Raw genomic sequence first — 27,629 nt, 5'->3', positions numbered from 1 at the left:
ATTGTAATGCAAATCACATATTTGAATGAACATCAGAATAAATACGTGCGTTTGCAAAGCCAAAGCTTCTTGCAATATTTCAAAAGAGGGAGCCATTGATCTATCAGTTGACTATTATTGATTTCCTAACGCAGTTACAAACTGTCAGATATATTTGTTGGAGTGTTGGTGGGCTTGAGACTGAAGACAAATCTATGACCGTGAGGTTCAACAGACCCAGTGAATTTGACAACAATTTAAATGGTGCTTGATTTTTTAAATTTACCCACTTGATAATTAATTCAAACATTATTAAAAATGCTGCTGATTAAACACATTTCATACAATTGACATGAATCAATTTCTCCCCTTGTCTGAGATTTAAAGGTTCAGGCAAGAATTTTGCTTCTTTAGGTATTCAGCATGTTCTGTTATCCTATTACTTTAATAATTTTATTTTGACGCTGCCAATGTTCTTCCAGTTCATTTTCTTTGTTGTCCAAATGTGGACTTGTGTGATCAAGACCCGCCATTTGGGATGGCACAGTGGCACGGTGGTAGAGTTGTTACCTTACATCGACAAAGATTCAGATTCAGATTCAGATTCAATTTTAATTGTCATTGTCAGTGTACAGTACAGAGACAACGAAATGCATTTAGCATCTCCCTTGAAGAGCGACACAGCAAACGATTTGAATAAAAATAATAAGTGTCCGGGGGGGGGGGGGGTGATTGGCATAGGTACGTTTTATTTTGACGCTGCCAACCTGCTGGTTCGGCAACGGAGAGACCTGTTCTTGGTGTTGTCCAAATGTGAGAGCAGTCCTTGGCGATGCTGAGCGCCCTCCGTGACAGCGCTTCTTTGGACAGACCCGTGGAACCGGTGATGCGTTGGGCAATTTTCACCACCCTCTGCAATGCCTTCCGGTCGGAGACAGAGCAGTTGCCATACCATACTGTGATGCAGTTGGTAAGGATGCTCTCGATGGTGCAGCGGTAGAAGTTCACCAGGATCTGAGGAGACAGATGGACCTTCTTCAGTCTCCTCAGGAAGAAGAGACGCTGATGAGCCTTCTTGATCAGAGTAGAGGTATTGTGGGTCCAGAGTAGAGGTATTGTGGAGTCAGGACCAAAGACCAAGGTTTGGTCCTGACTCCAGGTGTTGTCCGTATTTGTACGTTCTCCCCGTCACCTGGGTGTGTTTTCCCCGGGTGCTCCGGTTTCCTCCCGCACTCCAAAGACGTACAAGTTTCTCCCACACTCCAAAGACGTACACATTTCTCCCACACTCCAAAGATGTACAAGTTTGTAGGCTAATTGGCTCGGTAACACGGTAAATTGTCCCTAGTGTCGCTGGTCGGCACATCCTCGATGGGCTGAAGGGCTTATTTCCGTGCTCCATCTCCAAACTAAACTAAACTAAATTATTTTACTATGTTGATATCCTGAGCCCTTCATTTTTGTAGTTCAGCTTAATGAACGATGCTCTAATGTTTTTATTAAAGAATATGGGTCTGGAAGCTGATAAGTACAGCCTCGCACCTACACTTAGCTTTTAAAAAAATGAAGTTGCCCTGCATTTACCCCTCTGAACCTGCTGGTTAAGTATCCACATTCCATTTGGTAAGACACTGCCTGTTGCCATGTCTTGTGTGACATTTTTTTAAATAATTGCATATTTAATTCTATTTATTGTCTGTTTTCCTTCCATATAGGGCATACCTCATCCAAAGGAGCTTCCACTGATCGCCAGCTGGAAGAAATATCCACTTTTTTTTGGATCTGCAATATTTGCTTTTGAAGGAATTGGGTTGGTAGGTAGCATCTATATTCTTGTTTATCCAGGTAACATTGTTTTGCTGCTTAGAGCAAACAGCGCTGGTGTAGTTATTATAGCTTTTTAACCTAGAAGCCAAGGATAATTATACAGAGGCATGTTTCAAACCTTTCTGTGACATGTAAAGCATTTAAACTTGGTTAATTCATTTAAACTGGAATAAGATTTTAGTTTATTAAAGTATGATTATCATAATTATGATTTATTTGGTTTGCCAGATTTCCTACGACAGAAAATCTGACTGTGACTTCAGGTATTCAAGTCACTAAGTTGAAGCATAATGAATGAATAAGTTTATTGGCCAAGTATTCACATACAAGTAATTTGCCGTGGTGCTCCGCCCACAAGTGACAACATGACATCCAGTGACAGTTAGGAATGACACAAAACATCAAACATTAATAATAAAGCATTATTGATTAAACATGTGAATTAAATAAAATACCAGAGCAAAAGGCACCTACACATTTTTGGTTAAGGTTAGGTAACAATTAAGGGTAGCTAACAGATGTGTGTCTCACCAGTGACACTCTTATTCCGATTAATGTTCAAATCAGTGGACTGCTGCAAGTTATGAATGTGGATTCTTTACAAAGATCTTTTAAACAGGGCTTGAAAATGAACATGTCAATAAATTGCTGTATTTCCTACAATGGCAAACTCTTCCGTCCTGATTTGTCCCCCCCCCCCCTCCCCAAAAATTTTTTTTTGTCTCTCTGTTCACGCAGAATGAGTTGATTTCAACTTGATGCACAAAGCCATAGTGGCTTGTTCTCTATGTTTCAGGGATTCAATCATATTTTAAGTTAGTACTTTTCCTGCGAACACCTTATTTTCAGGCCAGCAAAGGTTTGACTTAATTTGATGCTGTTAGTGCTGCTCTTGTTCAGTCACTGTGGGCAAATCCCTCAAATACACCTGGCCCTTGTGCCAGTCGTCATAATTCTGTGTTTTCTGGTTGTCAATCCTTTGGCAACAATAAACAGTTTATTTTTATTTGCTGCAACTAAATCTTTCATGATTACAAACGCATTTATTACTTCACCTTGTAACCTTTGCTTCAAGGAGAACAATTCTAGTTTTCATGCAGTAGTAGTCTACCATGCAGCCATTCTTGGTTCTTGGTTTCTTGGTCCTCCAAAATATTCCAAATGGAATTTAAACTGGAGGTTCCTCACCACAGTTTTGTTATCTCCTCAAGTGATCTTGTCGCTGACCATAGAAGGTAGACAAATATGCTGGAGAAACTCAGTGGGTGAGGCAGGAAGAAGGGTCTCGACCCGAAACGTCATGTATTCCTTCGCTCCACAGATGCTGCCTCACCCGCTGAGTTTCTCCAGCATTTTTGTCTACCTTCGATTTTTCCAGCATCTGCAGTTCTTTCTTAAACACCATGTCGCTGATCATGGTGCACAGATGGACACAATGCTAAGCTAATTTTTATGTAGACTGAAGATAACCTGCTAGCTTCACTTTGTGTCCCTTTGTTTCTAAAGTCGAGGATCCAAGATTTGTTAACATTGTTAACTTGAATTTCAACCTTAAGGGCTTTGTGTACGCGACCCTTAAATCTTGTTCGTTCTGGATCCTCGCACTTCAAAATTGTTGGTTCTGTCTCTTGATTATTCTTGCAATCAAAGAATTTCACATTCCTTTGCTGGATTGTGTCTACCATGCCATCATTCTGTGACTTCTTAAAGTTTATTACTCCACCATCTTCCTCACTGTTTGTTGCACTTTCATGTTTTTGTACCTTTGCAGATTTTTGAAGTTGCCCTGTGACTTCATGTGATTTATGTAAGAGCAATAGTCCTTGAACTGTTCTTTGGAACTCAACTATACATGACACTTCAAGAAGGGTTTGTTAAATCACCACATAAGCACAATGGCACAATTGAAGCCCATATGATAAGATGACCTTTGTGGCAATGATATAGATTTGGGCCATGGGAAAAGTTGCAGTGAATGGTTTTATTATATGATTAGAGAGACTAGATATGAGAATGGAAAATTTGAGTTGGCATAACCTGCATTGTACAAGTGTATTGAACTCTTACCTTGGTTCATACAAATCAGTGTTTCTGCGGAGTGCTATTTACAACACTATGGCATGTTAATGTATTTGAGTAGAGTAGAATTTGGTTTTGTTGTTGGTAATTTTGAGAGCTATAAGGAAGCTGAGTAGGTTATAATATGGTTAACCCTAGAGATACTGGGGAAGCATGATGGGGTAAAATAGCAGCGCATGTAGTCAGAATATCAAAGCTGAAACATTCTGCTGAGAAGCAGGCCTTCTTATCTATTGGGGGGAGGATAGTTCTTCGTAGTTCTGTCTAGGTTCTTATCTGTTGCATTCTTACGATTACAGCTGCGCTTTGTTGTTAGTGACAAAGATCAGCTGTAATCGTAAGAATGCAACAGGTAAGACTTGTTTAGCAGGCAAGTCTCCCGAAGGTTAACGAATGATCTCTTTAACGAGGGAATCCCATCCAGCAAGTAGAATCTTGACATTTATGGTATCTACATTAGATATATGGGAGGAGAGTTTGAAAACAACAGGAAACGTATGATTAAAGTTAACTGGAGAAAGACAAGATGGAAGGTTACAGAGACATTAATTATTGGTTTATTTCAACTACACAAGTAACCATTGTGTCATGAGGATACAAAAATCCTACAGTTACTATAACTTATTGAAGCAGCTTGGGCTTGCTCACACTGTTTTCCGATATACATTGATAAGGCCTTTTAATAATCCGACTTGTTCGATAGACTCACCACTGATCTATGAGCTCTTTTATTTTGTGTCTGTACCAATCTGTGTAAAGTCAGATATGGAGTACAGGTAAAGGACAACATTCCCTCCTACAGGTTTGAACTCCTGAGCAGTTAGGGCAGTAAAATAAAATAATTGTTCAATGTATTCATGAAACTTAAAGCCTGCAGTTCAATGTGTTTTAGCTTGCATTTATTATGAACTCTTATGAGAGGTTTTGATGCAGTGCTGTTATTTTCTTTATATGTTTTGCCATTACTTACTCTTGTTACCATGCACCATTTCAATTTTGGTTAATTGGAATGAGCCCTTGATAAATTAACAATTTGGATCCCTATGTGCATTTGTCATTAATGCGTGCAAAGCATTAATTGGATTGATCTGTGAACCATTAAAAATATATAAATTCAGATGTGAATGTCAGCCGTTTTCTTCAGGGACAAGAATAAATGACGTGAAGATGGTCTACTTCAACTACTGTGAGAAATCATTGATAATTACAATGTGCTCTCACAGGAAGATGCACATTCAAATGCAAAGATGATTCATTTAAACTCATTTTGTGGGATTCCACAAGGCACGAGTTCTGCTATTCAGTTGGGAAATAAGCAAGAAAATATTCCATGCAGATCAAGCCTCAATTGGGAATAATTTGGATTTTACGGAGGCTTATAATGCCGAGGTATAATAAATACTAATTTACGAAGTTTTGAAATTCACTTTGAGCCTAAAGAGAATAACTGTTTTCCAGACGTTTGCTTTTTTGTTCAGGGGTACCAGCATTACATCTCTTTACAAAAGAGAAAAGAAAATCAGTTCCGCTGATGTGCAGAAGTTGCATGTCAAGGTGGGAGCTGCGAGGCTATATATTGATTTGCAAACTAAGATGATAATTTTTAAATAGACTGCCTGTTAGATGAAGCGTTGATGTGTGTTGAACACAAAGTGCTGGAGTAGGGTCAGGCAGTATTTCAGGAGGAAGTTTTGGGTAGGGACCTTCTCCAAACTAATTAGGGGTCCTGTGTGGCCTATTCATGTCCTCCACAGATGCTGCCTGACCTGCTGATTTACTCCAGCGCTTTGTGTTCTATACAAGATTCCAACATGGTTTGGGATTCATCTCTGCCCTATGTAAGAAGTTGCAAAGAGTTGTAGTTGCAGCCCAGTACATCACACAGACCAGACTTCCCTGCATTGATTATATATACTTCATGCTGTTTAAGAAAAACAGGCAACATAAAGACTTGTCCCATCCTGGTAATTCCTCCTCCCTGCACAGTAAAGTGGAAGGTAGAGAAGCTTGAAAGTGTGTACCACCAGACTCCGGAACACCTCCTTCCCCTCTTTTATCAGGAGTTTGAACAGTCCCTTCTTAAGCTAGAGTACTGTCCGATTCATCTCTACCTCATTGAGGACATTGAACTTTGTCTATACAACTGATGCGCAACAATGCTGGGCACTATATTCTGCACTCTATATCTTCCCCACTGCTTTATCTCTTGTACTTGAGTTTGACTTGATTGCATTTATTTGTAGTATATCTGATGTGTTTGGATGGCAGGCAAAACAAAGCTTTTCACTGTACCTTGATACACGTGACAATAATAAACCTAAACCTGCAATTCCTATGCATCCTTTTGAAGTGGGTTAAAATAAAAACACTTACGCCAGGCTGTTGTCTGTAGACTACAGCTCGGCATTCAATACCATCATCCCCTCCAAGCTGGTTACGAAACTCACGGATCTGGGTCTCTGCGCATCCCTCTGCAATTGGATCCTCGACTTCCTCATCCACAGACCACAGTCTGTTCGAATTGGCAGAAACACTTCATCAGTGATAATCAGCACGGGAGCACCTCAAGGCTGCGTGCTCAGCCCTCTGCTCTACTCACTCTATACTCATGACTGTGTAGCCGGACATAGTGCGAACTCCATCCTCAAGTTTGTTGACGACACCACTGTTGTGGGACGAATTACAGATGGTGATGAGTCAGAGTATAGAAGAGAGATCGACCGACTGACCATATGGTGCCAGCACAACAACCTGGCTCTCAATATCAGCAAAACCAAAGAACTGATTGTGGACTTTGGAAGAGGAAGGTTGAGGACCCACAATCTTGTTTACATCAATGGGACGATGGTGGAGAGAGTTAAAAACTTCAAATTCCTGGGCGTGCATATATGCCCACGATCTTTCCTGGACCCAGCACACTGATGCAATCATAAAGAAAGCACATCAGCACCTTTACTTCCTGAGAAGAGTACAGAGATTCGGTATGTCAAAGAGGATTCTCGAGCTTCTACAGGTGCACAGTAGAGAACATATTGACTGGTTGCAGCGTGGCCTGGTTAGGCAACTTGAATGTTCAGGAGCGGAAAAGACTGCTAAAGCTGTAAACGCTGCCCAGGCCATCACCGGCTCTGACCTCCCCACCATCGAAGGGATCTAACGTTGTCACCTTAAAAGGGAAGCCAACATCATCAAAGACCCACACCATCCTGGTCACACACTCATTTCACCACTGCCATCGGGATGAAGGTACAGCAGCCTGAGAACTGTAAGGTCTAGGTTCAGGAACAGCTTCTTCCCGTCAGCCATCAGGCTATTAAACACTACAATCTCATAAGCTATGAACTACAATAGACTATTATTATTATTATTATTATTAATATTATTATTGTGCTGTTATTGTTTGTTCTTTTTTTCTGTGTTTTTGTTATATTATTTATTATCATTACATATTCTGTTGTGCTGCAGCAAGTAAGAATCTCATTGTTCTATCTGGGACATATGACAATAAAACACTCTTGACTCTAATTAGCACAAGTTGGTAAGATATTACAATTTGGTGCAAATTGTAATATGAACAGGGTTTCATGATTCTAAAACCACCTTGTGTGCCTGGAAACATAAAAGAGTTTGAAATATATAATTCAGTTTCTGAAAATTTTGAACTATTGTAAAGATTCTGAAAGATTTTGTTGTAATTTGTGACTCGTAGAATATCGTGTCTTGTCAACTAAAAATCTGGTCCTCCTCGCAGTGGTAGAAATAGAGTGAATCACTGCACGAGTGGTAAAACTGTTCTTTGATCCACTCTTCCCTGGCAAGAGAAGAATTGCTTAAAATGCAGCCTAATTAAAAAAAATCAAATTGTCTGATTCCATGATTTTATAACTAGACAGATCCATCGTTTTGTGTTTGGCTGGATAACTGAGAATAAACCTTTGCTTAAAATATTGAACTTTCTACTTTTATGCAAGAATGCAACGCAGTAAAAGATGTACCAAAAAGATAAAATAGTGTGCCCTAAATTTTCGCCTATTTTTTTTTTTGTATTTATTTTTTTTGTATCATCTGTGGGAAATATAAAGCAGAAAAAAGTAAGATTAGTGTTTTGGAATGACCAAGATGATACCATTTATGCAAGGTCTTGTCAGGTGGAACTTGAGTTTCTGCTTCAGACTCCATAGGTATTTGGATTGCCCAGTGTATACAATGTGTATGACCTAATTGGTGCAACTGAGCTGATAGCACATCATCATACAGCGTAGAAACAGGCCCAACATGCCCACACGGCCATCATGTCCCATCTACACTCTTCCCACCTGCCTGTGTTTGGCCCATATCCCTCTCCATGTACCTGTCTAAATGTTTCTTAAACGCTGCACTAGTACCTGCCTCAACTACCTCGTTCCGTACAATTACCACCCTTGGTGTGAAAAAGTTACCCCTTAGGTTCCTATTAAATCTTACACCGTTTCCTCACCTTAAACTGCAAACCTTACCATCTGTTAAGTATTATCATATATACATTTTTTCTACGTAATTACATTACAGCCATTCCGTATTAAAGAATCACTGAAAGCCAGATTTCAGTAATTTCACATTAGTTATCTGTTTAGTGGGCTCAACTGGGGAGATCTCGAATGAACTGCCAACAACCGAGTGAGGTGGAGAACATTTTTCAATGGCCTATGCTCCAAAGAGGTGCAAAGGGCTTAAGAAGAAAAATATTTGTTTAGAGCAGCACCACGGTGGTAGATTTGATTTTTCCTTCAGCAGATGCAATGTTAATTTTAATTTGGTTTCTCTTCGATTTCCTATCACCATGGCCTGGCTTCTCCTATATTTATTCATTTTTCATTTTAGTAATGTACTTTTTAGTTGTGAAGTATTCCATGTTGTAATTTGTAAGCTGTTTTTACTTAAAAAGAAGGGAATAGGTTACTTTATGATGCTGTTACTACTGATGTCTGCTAAAAAAAACCTTTTAATTTCTCTCCCCAACCAGATTTTTCTTTCCCTTCTGTCTCTTTATGAGGCTGCATTCAGTACTAAAAAGCAATCAACTTTAATAAAGCTTGCTGAAAATAAATGCAAAAATCAGTATAGTTGGACCAAGTTGAGCAACAACACTGGTTTATCTGGACTCCTGAGTTTTGGTAGTAGAAATTAAATTGTGGGGACTTTTAAAAACTTGGAACATTTTTACTTTCTAACGTTTTTTGCATTTAAAATAATGGCCCTGTCCCACGGTACGAGTTCTTTCCAAGAGCTCTCCCGAGTTTAAAAAAAATCAAACCCATGGTAAGCACGGAGAATGAACGAAGCGGGTACGTCGGAGCTCGGGGACGTCTCTTAGTGGCATGTAACGCTAACGGCAGGTACTCGGGAAGACTCGCTAACGGCAGGTAAGCTTGGGAAGACTTGTGAAGATTTTTCAACATGTTGCGAAATGTCCATGAGAGCCCCGAGTACCGACGAGCGGCCATTACAGTAAATCTCTGAGTTCGAATCAGGGCAAACTCGGGAGAGCTCATGGAATGAACTAGTACTGTGGGACAGGGCTTTAAAACATTTAACTCTAAATACGGTGGGGAGACATTTAAACCATACTGTTCACAGTTCCTTTCTTGCAGTCCAACACACCCCATCCACTCAACAAGGATCAAGTGTTTTAAAGACAATAAACACCAAAAATAGATCAGACATATAAAAAGATCAAACAATTCTGCAAAGACAAAAATCAGCCCCCTCCATGTCTATGTAATTTGGAACTTATTTTGAGGTTGTTGTGTTTTATAGCCTGTTGGTTGTTGGGAAGTAATTGCTCCTGCACCTAGATTTGACAGTTTTCCCGCTCCTATACCTTTTTCCCAAAGGCAGGAGTGAAATGAGATCATGGCCAGGGTGGTGTGGGTCTCTGATGATGCTGGCTGCCTTTTTGAGGCAGCAACTCCTACAGGTGGCTTTGACTGCGGGGAGGTCAGTGACCGTGATGGACTGGGCAGAGTTCACCACTTTTTGCAATCTTTTCAGTCAATATGCGCTCTACTGTACACCTGTAGAAGTTCAAGAGAGTATTTGTCGACATACTGAATCTCCTCAATCTGCTATGGAAGTAGAGGCATTGATGGGCTTTCTTTAATTTGTATCAATGTGCTGGGTACAGGACAGACCTTCAAATATATGCCCGCCTTGGAGTTTGAGGTTTTTGACTGCACCACTGACGATGAAGTATCGATGAAGACAAGTTTGTGGATCCTAGGTTTTACTCCCCCTTCCATTCCGTATCCGACCTCTCTGTCCTGGGCCTCCTCCATGGCCATAGTGAGCACCGCCATAAATTGGAGGAACAGCACCTCATATTCCGCTTGGGCAGTCCGCACCCTAGTGGCATGAACATTGAATTCTCCAAATTCCGTTAGCCCTTGCTGTCTCCTCCCCTTCCTAGCTCTCCCTCAGCCCTCGGGCTCCTCCTCCTCCTTTTTCCTTTCTTCTCCCCGCCCCCCCACCCCACCCTCCATCAGTCTGAAGAAGGGTTTTGGCCCAAAACGTTGCCTATTTCCTTCGCTCCATAGATGCTGCTGCACCTGCTGAGTTTCTCCAGCACTTTTGTCCACCTTCGATTTCCCAACATCTGCAGTTCCTTCTTAAACCATTTGATCAGTTGATCGATCTTCTTCCTATACTCTTCAGCATCAATAACTCATGATGGTGCATTTGTAGATGGAATTGGAATTGTGTCCAGACTTGGAATACAATTCTGTGTCTATGTATTGGACGCTCTGGAAAAATATCTAAAGTTTAGAGTCAAAATAGGTGGTACAAAAGCATCTTTAAAGAAAAATGAAGTGAGGGTTGAGCACGAGTAGTATTGGGGAAATGTAGCCATTCTTGCAATGCAGAGTATTTGACAAGTTACTGAGAAACAAAGTGCACTGGAAGAATGGAAATAATATACCTGTTTTCATAAATTTACAGAATCCATAATGTACTTGCAAAATTTTAGTATCTGTTGACAGCAGCAGTATAGAGTTATTACTAAAGCTTTATCTTTTATTTTTCATTTAAAAACAGGTTCTTCCATTAGAAAATAAAATGAAACAAAGAAAACGGTTTCCACAAGCATTAAACATTGGTATGGGCATCGTCACGGCTTTGTATGTTTCACTGGGAACCCTGGGGTATCTGCACTTTGGTGATAGTGTTCAGGGCAGTATTACATTAAACCTGCCACAAAACATATGGTAAGTGTCTTTTGACAATCTATAGTCATAATGCTATTTTTGAATTGGCTTAATGTACACATTTTGAAAATGTATTTTTGAGGATTGCTGCCTTGTTACATTTTGATTAATGTTTGTATTAATTAAAATGGCATTATTCTAAGCACATCCATCATATTGAAATTGCCATAATCAATTCTTGTATATGCAGCAAAGATATAATTTGTTAGATCTCTATGGTTTGGAACTGCTGTGAAATGTTGGATGGGTTTTATTTTTGGAAATGTGATTTACAAAAGTGATTTTGTTTTAACTATAATTTATTACTGAGTTTTAAAAAAAAGGCCTTTTCTAAACATGGGCTGTTGATCTCATAGTTTAACAGACTATGATACTATCCGTCTGATGGTAATGAGAGCAGAATTTATTCCACAAAAATCATGATGCTGCTGTACTTTCATCTTCAGCTTGTTTTCACCTGCATCCTTTGTTATTTACCGAATCGTGTTTGCACATTTCCGATTCTCGCTGATTTTACTGGCTTGCAGCATACAAGATTAAAAATGATAGTCCTTGTCTCAAAATGTTTATGTCTTCACTCACAAACAAACTCTGTCTCAGCCTGCAAGCCACTAGGTTGCTGCATGCTCCTCACTTATTTAGTATCAGTTTTGACTTACTTGGCCACTGGCTTTACTAAATATCTCTGCCTTATTTCCTCTATGGCTTTAAAATCTCTTTGAATATTTTATTTTGTCCTTGCTTTTCTCTCTCCTGCCTACTTGCTTGATTGATCAGTTTATTTGTTTCCTTTTATATGAAGTGTTTTCTGGAACATTACATGTAATCAAAATGGCACAAATAGAGGTGCATTGTTGATATCCCTTAATACCATGCCACCTCCTTTATTTAATCAAGGCTGTTTTGTGACTAATCAGATGAGTTCCATAATGATAATCCAAAATCACTGGTAATATTCTTGAATTGCCATGCAACAGTTCCAAATTAGAAGAAATGGTTTAATTAAAAAAAAAAAAAAATTCTGGTTTCTCAAATGCAGATAATCCTCTATGGCAATACAATTTCTTCAAGACATAGGACAACACTTAAATCAAATACTTCGAAAATAAATGAGAAAACAATTAGATCCTCCTTGGCATACAACTATCAATGCAATTAATGTGGGTGTAATTGAAAATGTTTGTATATAATGCTCACCGAAAGTTCCATTCAGAGAATGAGTGAAATGCAGAACAGTGAGAAACTATATCACAAACCTTCTGTCAATTAATAAAGTAAAGAGGAACCTGATCTTGGGCTCAGTTGTAATTGCGACCTGTTCCCCATAATTCTCAATTCCCCTCTCAAAAATCCTTTTTGTCAGGCTTGAATGTATTAAATGACTGATTTTGTAGATCCTCAGTAGAAATTCTTCCTTGTGTGTTTTAAATGGGAAGCTGCTTAGTTCCAGATTCCTTCATGAGGAGAATTAACCTCTCAGAATAAAATAAAAGAATGGTTATGGTTGAGAAGCAGGCACTTAATTTAGTTAAGAGATGCAGCGTGGAAACAAGCCCTTTGGCCCACTGAGTCCACGCCGATCACCCACTCACACTAGTTCTATATTATCCCACTTTCTCATTGACTTCCTACATACCAGGGGCAATTTTACAGAGGCCAATTAACCTAAAAACCCACATGTCTTTGCGATGTGGGGATAGCTGGAGCACCTGGAGGAAACCAACGTGATCACAGGGAGAACGTGCTAACTCCGCACAGAGAGCACCCCAGGTCTCTGATGCTGTGAGGCAGCAGCTCTATCTGCTGTGCCATTGTGCTTCCATCAAGCCCATGTTGAATCTGTTCAAAAGAAATTCAGTTCATCTTGTTCCTGTACCAATGTTGAGCTTCTGCTGTAGGAATAACTTAAGTCACGCACAGTGATTAAGATCCAACAACTTTATTAACGTTACAGCCTAGGTAACTTCATCTTAACACGTAACTCCAAAGTGAGGGAGAAAGGGCAGAGAAGCTTTCTGTTAAACTAGTGGGCGTAGCTACAAAGTATGACTCATAACAGTAGTGACAGTGATCTATATCTCCCTCTTAAAGAATTAAATGTCATTACAAATCCATTGACCAAATAAGGCATGCATAGCAATTGATAAGCTGGAGTAAAGTCAAACATAGCCCGGGTACTTCACGGTGGGCTTGCAAACACGACCAGCACGTGTGCGAGAAAGACCATCCCCATTTTTCCCCACCGGGGTTAGAGCCGGTGGCTTCACAGGTGGCGGAGATTGAACCAACATTCCCGGTGATGAAACAGGGGACTGTGGCATAGGGGGAGGGGGTGTCACCACTGGCAAAGAAGCCGTTCCAGAAGTGGGTTGTTGTGCTGGTGTAGGCGGATCCAATCCGCTGGACACAGACTGTCTGGATAATACGGAGGTGGAGCTGGCTCATTCACAGGTAGGATGGTTTGTCTGTTACGCCTGTAGGTGCCGCCATCTCCACAGGTTCTCCCTGTCTGGCTTTGGGAAAAGAATAAATGCCTCTCCATGACCAAGTTAGTACGTAACTCGGATAACTGTCTGAATTTGCGTAATAGGCAGTCAGGATCTGGGATAGACGCAGCGGGAGCGGTCTGGACACCAGCCAGGTCAAATCCAGCCGGTTCATAATGAAATCTTCTGGCACGTTGAGCAGGTTCTGTGCCTGCTAGATTAAGAAGAATTGACACTCGAACACCGGGAGCAGCAGCAGGGTGAGCCGCTTCAATGTAAATTGAGAAGTCTTCTTCAAATACGTACCACCGTTCTGCGAGGTCCTCGTCAAACACCAGGACCTCTGTTTTTCTGGGAGCTGAAGCCATAGTAATATATACCGGAGAAAACAACAAACTAAAATAAAAGCAATATAATTAAGCAGGGAGTGAGTCCGTACACTCTGACACCATGTTGAGTTTCTGCTGTAGGAATAACTTAAGTCACGCATAATGATTAAGATCCAAAAACTTTATTAACGTTACAGCCTAGGTAACTTCATCTTTGCACGTAACTCCAAAGTGAGGGAGAAAGGTTGAGAAGCTTTCTGTTAAACTAGTGGGCGTAGCTACCAGGTATGACTCATAACATGAGTTACACTGATCTACAACCAGTGTCCCACAGCCCTACAAATACTTTATTTTCAGATGGATATCTCACACCATGTAGAATGGTACGGCCTCTATATCTACTCCTGGCAGCCCTTTTGAGAAGGACCATTCATTATGCGTTTAAAAAAAAAAAGGTTTTCTTACCTTTTGTCTTTCAGTTCTTACACTCACCTTCACTCTGGATTACCTTGTTCTTAACCATTTTGTCAATGGAAACAGTTGCAATCTATTTTGTCTACATCCTTCATGATTTTATATCTTCTTGGAACCACCTCAGTTCCAAAGAAAACAAGCCAGCTTCTCCAGTCTGTCCACGTAACTAAATCTCTCATATTTGTGGAATTTTAAAAATAAATATGCCTTGGCATCCTTTCTCTAAATCTTTTACATCTTAGTGTGTGATAAACTGGATACAATACTGTGGGGTTGTGGGTAGAATGGTGTTTTATAAATGATTATCCATGATTTTTTTGTTCTTGTGTGTGCCACCCCCCTTTGATAAAACTCAGAATCCTATTTGTATTTTCTCTATAGCCACTTTCTCAACTTCCCTTTGCATTTTCATTGGAAAATGGAAAATCCAGGTTGTTAATAAAACCTCAAATTCTTATGTTCCATGTTTGGACGTTGGCTATTATATGAGTGGAGTAATTGGGGCAAAAACATAACTGATCATTCGTGAACCGGGTACTGGGAACTATTTGCCACATGATGATGCTATTGTTGACACCTTATTGATAGTTGAGAACAGATTAATTGGGGGGTAATTAGTCAGATTGGATTGGAATAGTATGTGGGTAATCTTCCATATTGCCAGTAGATGCCAGTGTTGTAACTATACTCTAACTGCTTGCAAGTCTTCATTAACTGTGTATATGCAGTTACCACCGTAAAAGTCACTGTCATAGAGCATGGAAACAAGCCCTTTGGCTCAACTTGTCCAGTCTGAGCAGACTGTATAACTGAGCTCATCCCATTAGTTTGCATTTGGCCCATACCCCTCTAACCCTTTCCTATCAGCGTTCCCGTCAAAATGTATTGAAAAAAACAATGTTAATTTGGATTAAAAACACTGTAAAATTTCAGCCTGCCATCAAACTTTAAAGCTTAGCATATTCTTGCATGCATCATCTGTTTAGCTAAACTAATGTTGACCAGAAATAAAAACTGCACATTACCACAAGTTACACACACTCTAATTCTCTGAGCATAATGAATGCTTGATTGTTCTACATGGTGCGCAAATTTCCAATTCGCTTTAACCATGATTAAATTAAATATCCAACTTGGTTTGTGGTATGTATTTCTGAAAGTATGCATGCCTGTTAATACAGCAACTATTTACAGCAATTCAAATTAACTAGAACTATCTTTAATCAGACATTGGACTTTATCTTGCACTAAATGTTGCACCTTTTATCCTATATCGGTGTATTGTGGACGTCTTGATTGTAATCATATATAGTATTTTCTTTGACTGGATAGCACATAAGCAAAAGCTTTTCACTGTACCTTGGTACATGTGGCAATAATAAACAAAACTAACCATTATCCTAGGGCTTATTTCTACTTGGTTACTATTAACCAGTTTGTTGCTGCCTAGTGCACACTGCCTGCCACATTTACCTAATTTATCTAAATCTCTTTGGTCTATTGATTTTGTGCAAGTTACTTAAGATAAAGCAAACTTAATAATAAACCACTTCCCCTGTCAAATAATAAACCACTTCCCCAATGGGAATTTAGTGCATAACTCAGCCCAGTGCAATATCCTATCTAATCTATCCTTAAGTACTTAAACGCCACAGATAGTCAAGTCGGGTATATTGCCATTATGAACAAGTATGGTGAGGCTACAAGTGCAGTGAAAATCTTGCTAGTAGCAGCACTACAGGTACGTAAACTCGGACAACGTGTAAATTTCCAAAGTATACAAGACAATGAGAAGAGTTTGTGCACAAAAAAATCAAGTCATTATTGCAGAAAGGCAGTTAGAAAACAAGTCCATGGTAGTGCAAGAAAAGAGCTAATCCTTGGTATTCCGTTGCTAAGTTAAGATAAGGGTGGTGCAGGTTTGTTTCAAGAACTTGATAGTTGTAGGTAAATAGCTGCTCCGGAACATGTTGGTGTGTAATTATGCTCCTAGAGCTAACCCCCTTAGTCTAGTTCAGTAAAACACTGAGTTAAGCACTGGACCATTAAACTTTATTTTATGAAACAATAACGAACACCCTATACGATACCTAACCACACCGCGGGATCGATCCTTGTCTCTGCTTGTCCAAGCCCTTCAGCCCCGTGCAAGCAGATACCTTCAAAAGGTTACACAGTCCCAAGCGCCCCTCCAGAAGATTGACAACGATCCTCATGGGGGTTACCTTTTATAGGTCATCGGGCCCAACAGGACAGAACTAAATGGGGGTGGTACCCCTACAAACCAATCACAGATATCGATTACATTAAAGTGTTATTGACAATTCCCCAACCCAATTACAAAGCACCCCATTACAATGTTTCTACAGAAGCTTCTGGAAGGAAGTCAATTAATCAAGCAATGTAACATTCTCCCCGGGAGTATAAACAATTCAAACAAGGCTTCACACTTCAGCCAATCATCAAACAGTAACATCAACACTGTGCAACATTATTAATAGTATTTACAACCCTTCTGCAGCGAGCCAATCCTGATCAGAATCAGAATAGTACTTTATTTGCCAAGTGTGTTTTGCAACATACGAGGAATTTAATTTGGTAAGTCGGTCATATAAATAAAAACAACAGAACACACAAAGCACTTTGATCATGCATCTGCAACACCTTTGAGCTCCTCTGCAAAGTCATCATACATTTTAACAATAGAGAGAACATCTGGTTCTTTCCCCATCTTGCATATCAATCTACGGTTCAGACTAGCAAGCGCAAACTCACAGTCTGCAGCTTTTCACAGACAGAGGCCAAGCAGGCCCTGCAGATGCAAAGATCCTCCATTTTCTGTAGCTCTATTTTGGCCAATATTAACGTGCAGGGCTTCTGTTCTTCCTGCCGGTGGTAACATCAAGAAGAGGATGTGGGCCAGTTGGTGGGGATCCTTGATGATGGATACTGTCTCAATCAGATGCTTTCAATGGTGGGGAATGGTGTGCCCATGATGGACAGAGCTGACCCGCCACTCTGTACAGCCTCTTGTATTATTGTGCAATAGAACAGCACTTGTCCATGATGAAACCAGTCAGGAAACTTTCTACAATACATCTGTAGAGTTTGTTAGAGTATTTAATGCCATGCTGAATCTCTTTAAACGTTGAAGAAACTAGGTGCTGATGTTCCTTTGTGTATAAATTTATGTGCTGAGCCCAGGCCATCCAATATGCTAACACCCAGGAATATGATGTTGCTAACTCTTTATCCACCACTGATCACCAATGAAAACTGACATGTGGTCTCCTGACTTTCAGAAGTTAACAATTAGCTCCTTGGTTTTGCTGAGATTGTGTGAGAGGTGTTTCTCCTGTATGCTGACTCATACTCACCCGTGATTCACCCAACAGCAATGCTGTTTCTAGATGGCATTGGAGCTGTACTTGACCACACAGTCATGGGCATAAAGAGTGTTGGGCAGGGGACTCGGCACTCATCCTTGAAGCGCACCTGTGTTGATGGTCAGTGAGGCGGAGAAGTTTAGTTTAGAGATACAGCATAGAAACAAGCCCTTCGGCCAACCGAGTCCACACCGACCATCTAACACATAAGTTATTTTATCTCACTTTCACATCAACTCCCTACATACTAGGGGCAATTTACAGAAGTTAATTAACCTTCAAAAATGCACATCATTGGGTTGTGGGAGGAAACCAAAGCAACTTTTTATAATTTATTCAAAGAATGTGCTTTGCAGATGGAGCCAACATTTAATTGCCATCGAGAAGGTGGTGGTGAACTGCCTCCTTGAACTTCTGCACTTTGGCTGTGGGTATCACAATTATGTGAAGAGGGAGTTCCAGGATGTTGACGCAGCAGCAGTGAAGGAATGGTGATATATTCCCATCAGGATGGTCATGACTGCAGGGAAACTTCCAGGAGGCGGTGTTCCCATGCTTTTCTGTTCTTGTCCTTCTCGCTGGTAGAGATTGTGGGATTTTGTAAGGCGCTGTCCAAGGAGTCATAGTGATACAGCGTGGAAACAGGCCCCTCGGCCCAACTTGCCCTCATCGGCTAACATGTCCTAGCCAGACCTGCCTGTATTTGGTCCATATCCATCCAAACCTGTCCTATCCACGTACCTGTCTAACTGTTCCTTAAATGTTGATATAGTCCCAGCCGCAACTATGGGTCCTGATATATTAGACGATTGTTTGAATAGACATGCTGACACAAGCAAGTTGATATCTTGCATTTATAATACCCTTCTAAATATTGACACCACCTTCTGAGATTTATAGGAGAGCATGGGAGGACGCTGGGTCTACCCATTTCGAAAGATATATGGGATGAAAGCCTACAATACATACATTACTGTTCTTTAAATTCCAGGCATTGCCTGATACAATTTAAAGTATTGCATAGGTTATACTACTCAAAGACCAAATTGAACAAGATCTTCCCAACCTACCTCTTTGTGATAAATGTCACTTTCAAGAAGCCACCCTAACTCATACTTTTGTATCCTGTATAAAAACACAAAACATCCGGACGGAAAATATTCAATATGATTTCTAAAACACTTAAAACTCAATTGGAGCCAGATCCAAAACTAATAATATTAGGAATGTCAGAAGGCTGTCTTAATCTAGCGATATTTCAAAGACGCTTTCTTGACTATGGTTTAGTAACTGCGAAAAAACGTATACTTAAATTCTGGAAAAATAAAACAGTCCCCACAGTGAAGATGTGGATCACAGAAATGACAGAGACACTACATCTAGAAAAAATAAGGTTTGTCTTGTCTGACAAACCAGATCAATAAAATATGGTCTTTTATTGAATTTCTTCAACAACATAATTGTTGAACACAAACTCAAAACCAATGGTAGGGCTGGGTGAGCGGGTTTTTTTTTTCTTCTTTACTTTTTTTCTTTTCTTCTTTCTCCTCTTTTTTCCTTTTTTTTCCTATCTAGTTATTAGCTTATAAAATGTTAAAACTGAAGTTGTACGAAAATTGTATAACTTTTATGTCGATCATTTTTTTTGTACAATTGCTTCTAACAAAAATTAAAAAAAATTAAAAAGAGATACAGCATAGAAACAAACCCTTCGGTCCAGCGAGTCCACACTAACCATCTAACACTAGCAATGTTACAAAATTTTGAGATTTTAAAAATCGTCTTTAATTTATCCCATCAGATAAAGCATAAAAATAAGTTAAATTTGACACCTAATTCACTTTCATATCTTCAGTATTAAAAAAGTTATGGCAATTTTCATACTCGGAAATTAGCATCTTGTTCACTATTGCTTTTTCAATGACTTAACACAAAAGCTGTGATCGAGAACATTTAAAGGCCGATAATTTTCTTAAAATTTAAGAGAACTGAAATAAATTTTCAGTTATTGTAGATTGAAGCATTCTGAAACAAATATGAAACAATCTTACTTAGATTACTTAAAATTAAAGCATATCATTAGTTAGTTACCTAATTGTAGCTAATTACAAAATTCAATTACTAGATCTAAACATCTATCCATTTCTTAAGAATAGATTAACATTTTTAAATAGCCTAAGTGTCCAAATAACATTCACACAAGAATTCACAATATAACATAATTTTTAAATCTCAATGTCATGGGTTTATGGCCAAATGGAAGGAATTTAATGTTGACCCAACAGCAGTGAAGGAATGGTGATATTTTCCCATCAGGATGGTCATGACTGCAGGGAAACATCCAGGAGGCGGTGTTCCCATGCTTTTTTGTTCTTGTCCATCTCGCTGGTAGAGATTGTGGGATTTTGTAAGGTGCTGTCCAAGGAGTCATAGTCATAGTGATGCAGTGTGGAAACAGCTCCTGTAGTCGCCTAAAAAGTCGCCTAAGTGGGACAAGCCCATTACGTAGTGCCAGATGCAAGTTTGCTGGGTATTCATCTGTTGATTTGCTGTTTGCAGATTGGGGAGGCAAGCATATATTTAGAAAAAAGTGTTTCCAGGAGACACAAGAGACTGCAAATACTGGAATCTTGAGCAAATAGCAAACTGCTGGAAGAACTCAGCAGGCCAGGCAATATTGTGAAGGGAAGTTACACAAAAAAGCTGGAGAATCTCAGCGGGTGCAGCAGCATCTATGGAGCGAAGGAAATAGGCAACGTTTCGGGCCAAAACCCTTCTTCAGACTGATCGGGGGCGGTGGTGGGCGGGGACAAGAAAGGAAAAAGGAGGAGGAGCCCGAAGCTGGGGGATGGGAGGAGACAGCAGGGGGACTGAGGAAGGGTGGGAGACAGCAAGGACTAACAGAATTGGGAGAATTCGATGTTCATGCCCCCAGGATGCAGACTCCCCAAACGGAATACGAGGTGCTGTTCCTCCAATTTCCGGTGCTGCTCGCTGTGGCCATGGAGGAGATCCAGGACAGAGAGGTCGGAGACGGAGTGGGAGGGGGAGTTGAAGTGCTGAGCCACCGGGAGGTCAGCCTGGTTATTGCGGACCGAGCGGAGGTGTTCGGCGAAACGATTGCCCAACCTCCGCTTGGTCTCACCGATATAGATCTGCTGACATCTAGAGCAGCGCACGCAATAGATGAGGTTGGAAGAGATGCAGGTAAACCTCTGACGCACCTGGAACGATTGCTTGGGTCCTTGAACGGAATCGAGGGGGGAGGTAAAGGGACAAGTGTTGCATCTCTTGCGGTTGCAAGGGAAAGTGCCCGGGGAGGGGGTGGTACGAGAGGGAAGGGAAGAATTGACAAGGGAGTTATGGAGGGAGCGGTCTTTGCGGAAGGCGGATATGGGGGGAGATGGGAAGATGTGGCGAGTGGTGGGGTCACGTTGGAGGTGGCGAAACTGACGGAGGATTACTTTTTGTATGTGACGGCTGGTGGGGTGAAAGGTGAGGACTAGGGGGACTCGGCCCTTGTTGCAAGTGGGGGGATGGGGAGAGAGAGCAGTGTTGCGGGGTATGGAAGAGACCCTGGTGCGAGCCTCATTTATGGTGGAGGAGGGGAACCCCCGTTCCCTGAATAATGAGGACATTTCAGATGTCCTGGTGTGGAACGCCTCATCCGTGGAGCAGATGCGGCGTAGACGGAGGAATTTGGAGTAGGGGATGGAGTCCTTACAGGAAGCAGGGTGGGAAGAAGTGTAGTCCAGATAGCCATGGGAGTCAGTGGGTTTATAGTGTATGTCGGTCAGAAGTCTATCACCTGCAATGGAGATAGTGAGGTCAAGGAATGGTAGGGAAGTGTCGGAAATGGTCCAGGTGTATTTGAGTGCCGGATGAAAGTTAGTGGTGAAGTGGATGAAGTCAGTCAGTTGTGTGCGGGTGCAGGAGGTGGCACCAAAGCAGTCGTCGATGTAGCAGAGGTAGAGGTCGAGGATGGGGCCCTGGTATGTATTGAACAAGGATTGCTCGACATAACCGACAAATAGGCAGGCATAGCTGGGGCCCATGCGTGTGCCCATAGCTACGCCTTGTATTTGGAGGAAATGGGAGGAGTCGAACGTGAAGTTATTGAGGGTAAGGACCAGCTCCGCTAGGCGGAGGAGAGTGTCAGTGGCTGGGTATAGGTTGCTTCTCTGGTCAAGGAAGAACCGGAGGGCTTTGAGACAATCGTGGTGGGGGATGGAGGTGTAGAGTGACTGGACTTCCATAGTGTAGATGAGGGGGTGAGGGCCTAGAGAATGGAATGCGCGGAGACGACGGAGAGTGTCTGAGGTGTCTTGAACATAGGTAGGGAGGGATTTAACCAAGGGTGATAGGATGGAGTCAAGGTATTTGGAAATGAGTTCGGTGGGGCACGAACAGGCAGAGACAATGGGTCTTCCGGGACACTCAGGTTTGTGGATTTTAGGGAGAAGGTAAAATCGGGCTGTGTGGGGCTGGGGAACGTTGAGGTTGGGGGCTCGGTCGGGTAGGGCATTGGAGTGGGTGAAGTCGGTGATGGTGCTGGAGATGGTGGCCTGGTGCTCGTCAGTGGGGTCATGGTCCAGGGGTAAGTTGGAGGAGGTGTCCGAGAGTTGGCGCGTGGCCTCAGCTTTGTAGAGATCGGCGCGCCAGACTACCACGGCACCTCCCTTGTCAGCGGGTTTGATAACCCAATCTGGGTTGTTGCGGAGTGAGTCGATGGCAGAACGTTCATGTGGTGAGAGATTGGAGTGAGAGTTTAAGGTTTAAGATGTTTCTTTTATTCTCTCCACTTTAGATTTTCTAATGGAAATCAATTCTAAATGCATTGACAGCAATTCAAGGCATATCAGTCACATTACACTTACAATGTAATATAATGCAAAATTTACTTAATTGGGCAACAATAGTTGATGCGATCAAAAGTATTGTCGTGAGACACAGGATACTGACAGGGTTAGGGGTCTTAAAGATGGGCTAAATTCTGATTTTTTTTGTAAAAAGGACACTGAGGGGAGAATTACTTTCTTAATCATACCAGTATCTTTAATTTGACTACTACCGTTAATCGGACGCCGCCACCTACGGCCGTCATTTTTGGCCACCTTGCTCAGAGCCCCCCTCCGTCGCATGTGTGCCGAGGATTTTTCCCGTCGATTAAAAATGACATATATTAATGTATTTACAAAATTCCCCATTCTCTCTGCTGCCCCCGCTGGCGGCGGGGGGGAGGGACTATAAAACCAGGAAGTGGTGTGCCTCACTCACTCTTCAAGATGGAGGAAGGCAGAGGGTCGTGTTGCTCTGAGCTGTGAATAACATTGAACACATGTCTACTCAAATGTAAGTGCCCTTAGTGGTTCTAAAATGCTTGCAGAATGTGTCTACTGGTTCTAAAGCTTGCAAAAAAATGCCTATTGGTTCTAAAGCTTGCAAAAAAAGTGTATTGGTTCTAAAGATTGCAAAAAAAAGTGTATTGGTTCTAAAGCTTGCAAAAAATGTCTATTGGTTCTAAAGCTTGCAAAAAAATGCGTGTCTATTGATTCTAAAGCTTGCAAAAAAATGTCTATTGGTTCTAAAGCTTGCAAAAAAATGTCTATTTGTTCTAAAGCTTGCAAAAAAAATGTCTATTTGTTCTAAAGCTTGCAAAAAATGTCTTGGTTCTAAAATGATTCATACCAACTTGAAGTTGAAAGACACCACTTACTGCAAATGGTGGCATGAAGTTGAAAGGCACGACTTACTGCAAATGGTGGATTGGTTGCTTTGGCTTGAAGTTGAAAGGCACTACTTACTGCAAATGGTGGCTTGGGTGTGGCTTGAAGTTGAAAGGCACTACTTACTGCAAATGGTGGCATGAAGTTGAAAGACACTACTTACTGTAAATGGTGGCTTGGGTGTTTTGGCTTGAAGTTGAAAGCACTACTTACTGCAAATGATGGCTTGGGAGCATTGTTTTGAAGTTGAAAGGCACTATTACTGCAAATGGTGGCTTGGTTGCTTTGGCTTGAAGTTGAAAGGCACTACTTACTGCAAATGGTGGCTTGGGTGTGGCTTGAAGTTGAAAGGCACTACTTATTGCAAATGGTGGCATTAAGTTGAAAGGCACTGCTTACTGAAAATGGTGGCTTGGTTGTTTTGGATTGAAGTTGAAAGGCACTACTTACTGCAAATGGTGGCTTGGTTGCTTTGGCTTGAAGTTGAATGGCACTACTTACTGCAAATGTTGGCTTGGGTGTGGCTTGAAGTTGAAAGACACTACTTACTGCAAATGGGGGGTGTGGGTGCATTGGCTTGAAGTTGAAAGGCACTACTTACTGCAAATGGTGGCATGAAGTTGAAAGACACCACTTACTGCAAATGATGGCTTGGGTGTGGCTTGGGTTGAAAGACACCACTTACTGCAAATGGTGGCATGAAGTTGAAAGGCACTACTTACTGCAAATGGTGGCTTGGGTGCTTTGGCTTGAAGTTAAAAGGCACTACTGTAAATGCACTTACTTCCTGTTTCCACTGTATATTGATTTTAGATAAAACGCTACCACTTGCGGCTGTGATTTCTGGCCATCTTACTCAGTCCCCCTCCGCTGAGCAGATGCAGAGAATTCTTCCCATCATTGAAAAATAAAAGTGTTATTAGTTTTTTTTTTAATGTTGAGAATCTCTCTCCTGTCAATCACTCCATGAAAGCCACACCTTTTCTGGTGGGGGAGGGGTTATAAAACCCGGAAATGCGGGTGTGGCTCAGTCTCTGCAAGATGGAGGAGGGAGAGGTCACGACTCGCTGTCTTCAGTGACTTTGCACCCTACTTCAAATGGTATGAAACTGCAGTTGAATTTGGTGGCCTTATACCCTGCTTGAAATAGAATTTCAAGGATTAGCCGTGAATCAACTACCAGCCCACCAGCCGTGAGTGAGTGAGTTGCCAGCACAACAGGCTTGATTGACTGAGACGCCAGCCCAAGAATCCATTTGGCGCACAATTTGCATACTAGCCCTCTGGAAACTAGTCCCTTCAGCCCACAACACCCATACTAGCGCTCCAGAAGCCCCCCCCCCCCCCCCCCCCCCAACTGGCCACCAATATTAGAATTGGTGGAGAGATGGAATATTGCGTTGGATGACCAGCCCTCCTGTGTGATGCTGGGACCCAACGGGTCCCACTTAGTCTAGTCATGTATAGTCTGTTTGCTGACTGGATAGCTCGCAACAAGAAAGCTTTTCACTGTACCTCGGTACATGTGACAATAATAAACAAAACTAAAAGAGGTTCATAAAATTGAAAACTCTGGATGTGGTAAATAATAAGGTACTTTTATCCCTTTATTGTGGGATCAGAAACTAGAGGGCTGTTGAGGTAAAATGGGGGGAAGGATTGGGGGCTGTTCAGGTGAAATGTGTTCACCCAAGAACTTAACAGTGTCTGGAAGTCGATGCCTGATGGGGGTGGTGCAGCCAGAAGTCTCCACTGCTTTTTTTAAATGGATGCCGGGATGAGAATTTTATGTGCAGTAACCTGCAGGCATGCAGACAGTTGTGAATTGAGCTTTTGTATCCTAAATTTATTGATTTTGTGATGTAACAACACATATCATGCTGTTGCTACCATCGCAAGAATGTTTATTTAGGATTAATTGGTGAAATGATGCTAGATGGGAGCAATGATTGCGAATGTTGTATCACAGGTTCAGCTGCATTTTGTTTAGCAATTAATAGAAGGGTTAATTACGACTGTACAGCAGAGCAGTTTTAATATGTTTAATATTGTATTTGCAACATAATGTTGCCCGTCTGTGATTCTGTAGAGTTAATATGTATTTTGTCCCATTGCACTACATTTTCTTCTTGGGCTTGGGTGGGAAGATGAAACAACACAAAATTATACAGGAGGCATTTTACTTGGTTTAAAAAAAAATGTATATATTTTTTCCCAAAAAACTTAAATAAGAAAGCTTTGAAATATAAGCTCGCTGGGAGTCATGGGTGGAATATATTTATCTTAGCTGAACCTATGGTTCTTTAATTCTTCACCAGTCACTTGTTTTAACTGACCATACTATTGATAATTCTGTTGGTTGAAGGTTCTCTGGGCAAAAGACCTGAGGCTGTTTCTTAAAATGAGGAGAAACACAGATGGATCACCAGTATCCTCCTTGGTGAGAGCACTACAAGATTGTGACTTTTCTGAAAAGGCAGGTGTCATTTTCTAAGTCTATGAAATGCATGTCAAAACATTTAAAAGGTATAAACACATAGCGAATTGGTGCAAGAGTAGGCCGTTCGGCCCTTCGAGCCAGCATTGCCATTCAATATGATCATGGCTGATCATCCAAAATCAGTACCCTGTTTCTGCTTTCTCCCCATATCCCTTGATTCCGTAACCCTAAGAAATTTAACATGGGAAGCTTTTTATGGTGAAAAAAAAACTGCATGACATCATTTTTATCATGTGATGATTTTTCCACATGTCGGTAGTCGTTGTTGGCTCAAGAGTAACTCGGGAGAGGAACTTGATACATCGCAGAAATGAGAAGTAAACGGCAAACTTAGAAATACACGTGGGAACTCGTTTAAACTCGTGAACATAAACTTGGAATCTCATTACTAATTTTTATCAGTTAAATGCATTATTATCACCAAAGTAAAGTTTTTAGGTTTGACTATGGTTGAATTAAAGGTAACTGTTTTCTTGTGCTATGTTAAAAATGATTTTGGGCTTATTACTTTGATTGTATCGTAAACATGTTAAGGATTCAAGTATATTGATGAGTTTATGAATTATATTAATGTATTTAAATATTAATGAGGATATCTTCAATATAAACCTATTCTTGGGCAGAGACGGTTAGTATTTATTCTATAAATTAAATGGAAAGGATTGGTGTTTGGATATCCTTTGACTTTTTGTGTTTGATTTTTCCTAGTGAGGATGATGGGCTGGGCAGTGCCAGTATTTTTCATTGATGTAATACGGACGGAATCTCAATTTGCATACTCCAAGCACTGTCCTGTGACTGGTGCATAATTTTGCAACATTAGAATCACACTGATGCTTGTAACTCTGCAGTCTTTCATTATTGAAAATGTAAACATTTGACTTTTGGTGTTATTTTTGTCAGTCTTTGTAATCTTGGCTTTCCCTGCACTTTGTTTTGAAAAGTTGAGATCTTTATTGTTGACTTTATTGATGTCCGTGGTTTGTCATGGCTTGGCATCTGTTATTATCAACGTGGCTTCTCAAAATTAGAGCGTTCCGTAAAACCACCAGTTCCTCTATCAGCTTACAATAAAATAAATAACAGCAGTGATTGAGCATATAGCTAAAGGCCCTGTCCCACGATGTGAGTTTACCCAAGCGCTCTCCCGAGTTTAAAAAACCCAACCAAACTCGTAAGTACGTAGCGGGTACGTCGGAGCTCGTGGATGTCTCGTAGCGGCTCATAATGTTAACCATATAACAATTACAGCACGGAAACAGGCCATCTCGGCCCTACAAGTCCGTGCCGAACAACTTTTTTCCCTTAGTCCCACCTGCCCGCACTCATACCATAACCCTCCATTCCCTTCTCATCCATATGCCTATCCAATTTATTTTTAAATGATACCAACGAACCTGCCTCCACCACTTCCACTGGAAGCTCATTCCACACCGCTACCACTCTCTGAGTAACGAAGTTCCCCCTCATGTTACCCCTAAACTTTTGTCCCTTAATTCTGAAGTCATGTCCTCTTGTTTGAATCTTCCCTATTCTCAAAGGGAAAAGCTTGTCCACATCAACTCTGTCTATCTCTCTCATCATTTTAAAGACCTCTATCAA

At 41.0% G+C, this 27,629-nt stretch overlaps 1 protein-coding gene across 5 annotated transcripts in view; it reads left to right on the top strand.

Annotated features, from left to right (window-relative positions):
• The window catches only part of slc36a4 (solute carrier family 36 member 4), a 411,562-nt gene that overhangs the window by 38,213 nt on the left and 345,720 nt on the right, over positions 1 to 27,629 (top strand). For 4 of the 5 annotated variants that reach the window (XM_055637281.1, XM_055637283.1, XM_055637280.1 and 1 more), the window contains exons 8-9: positions 1,695 to 1,793; positions 10,957 to 11,126. In XM_055637281.1, the coding sequence (XP_055493256.1) occupies positions 1,695 to 1,793; positions 10,957 to 11,126 (269 nt within the window). Of the gene's footprint in view, positions 1 to 1,694; positions 1,794 to 10,956; positions 11,127 to 26,735; positions 26,939 to 27,629 lie in introns of those variants that run through there. The other variant, XM_055637284.1, reaches the window with a different exon arrangement.

This window comes from Leucoraja erinacea, chromosome 6 (assembly GCF_028641065.1).
Source record: "Leucoraja erinacea ecotype New England chromosome 6, Leri_hhj_1, whole genome shotgun sequence".
NCBI classification, from domain to species: domain Eukaryota; kingdom Metazoa; phylum Chordata; class Chondrichthyes; order Rajiformes; family Rajidae; genus Leucoraja; species Leucoraja erinaceus.
Note: the sequence above shows the minus strand (reverse complement) of the source record. Positions and strands in the feature narration are given on the sequence as shown.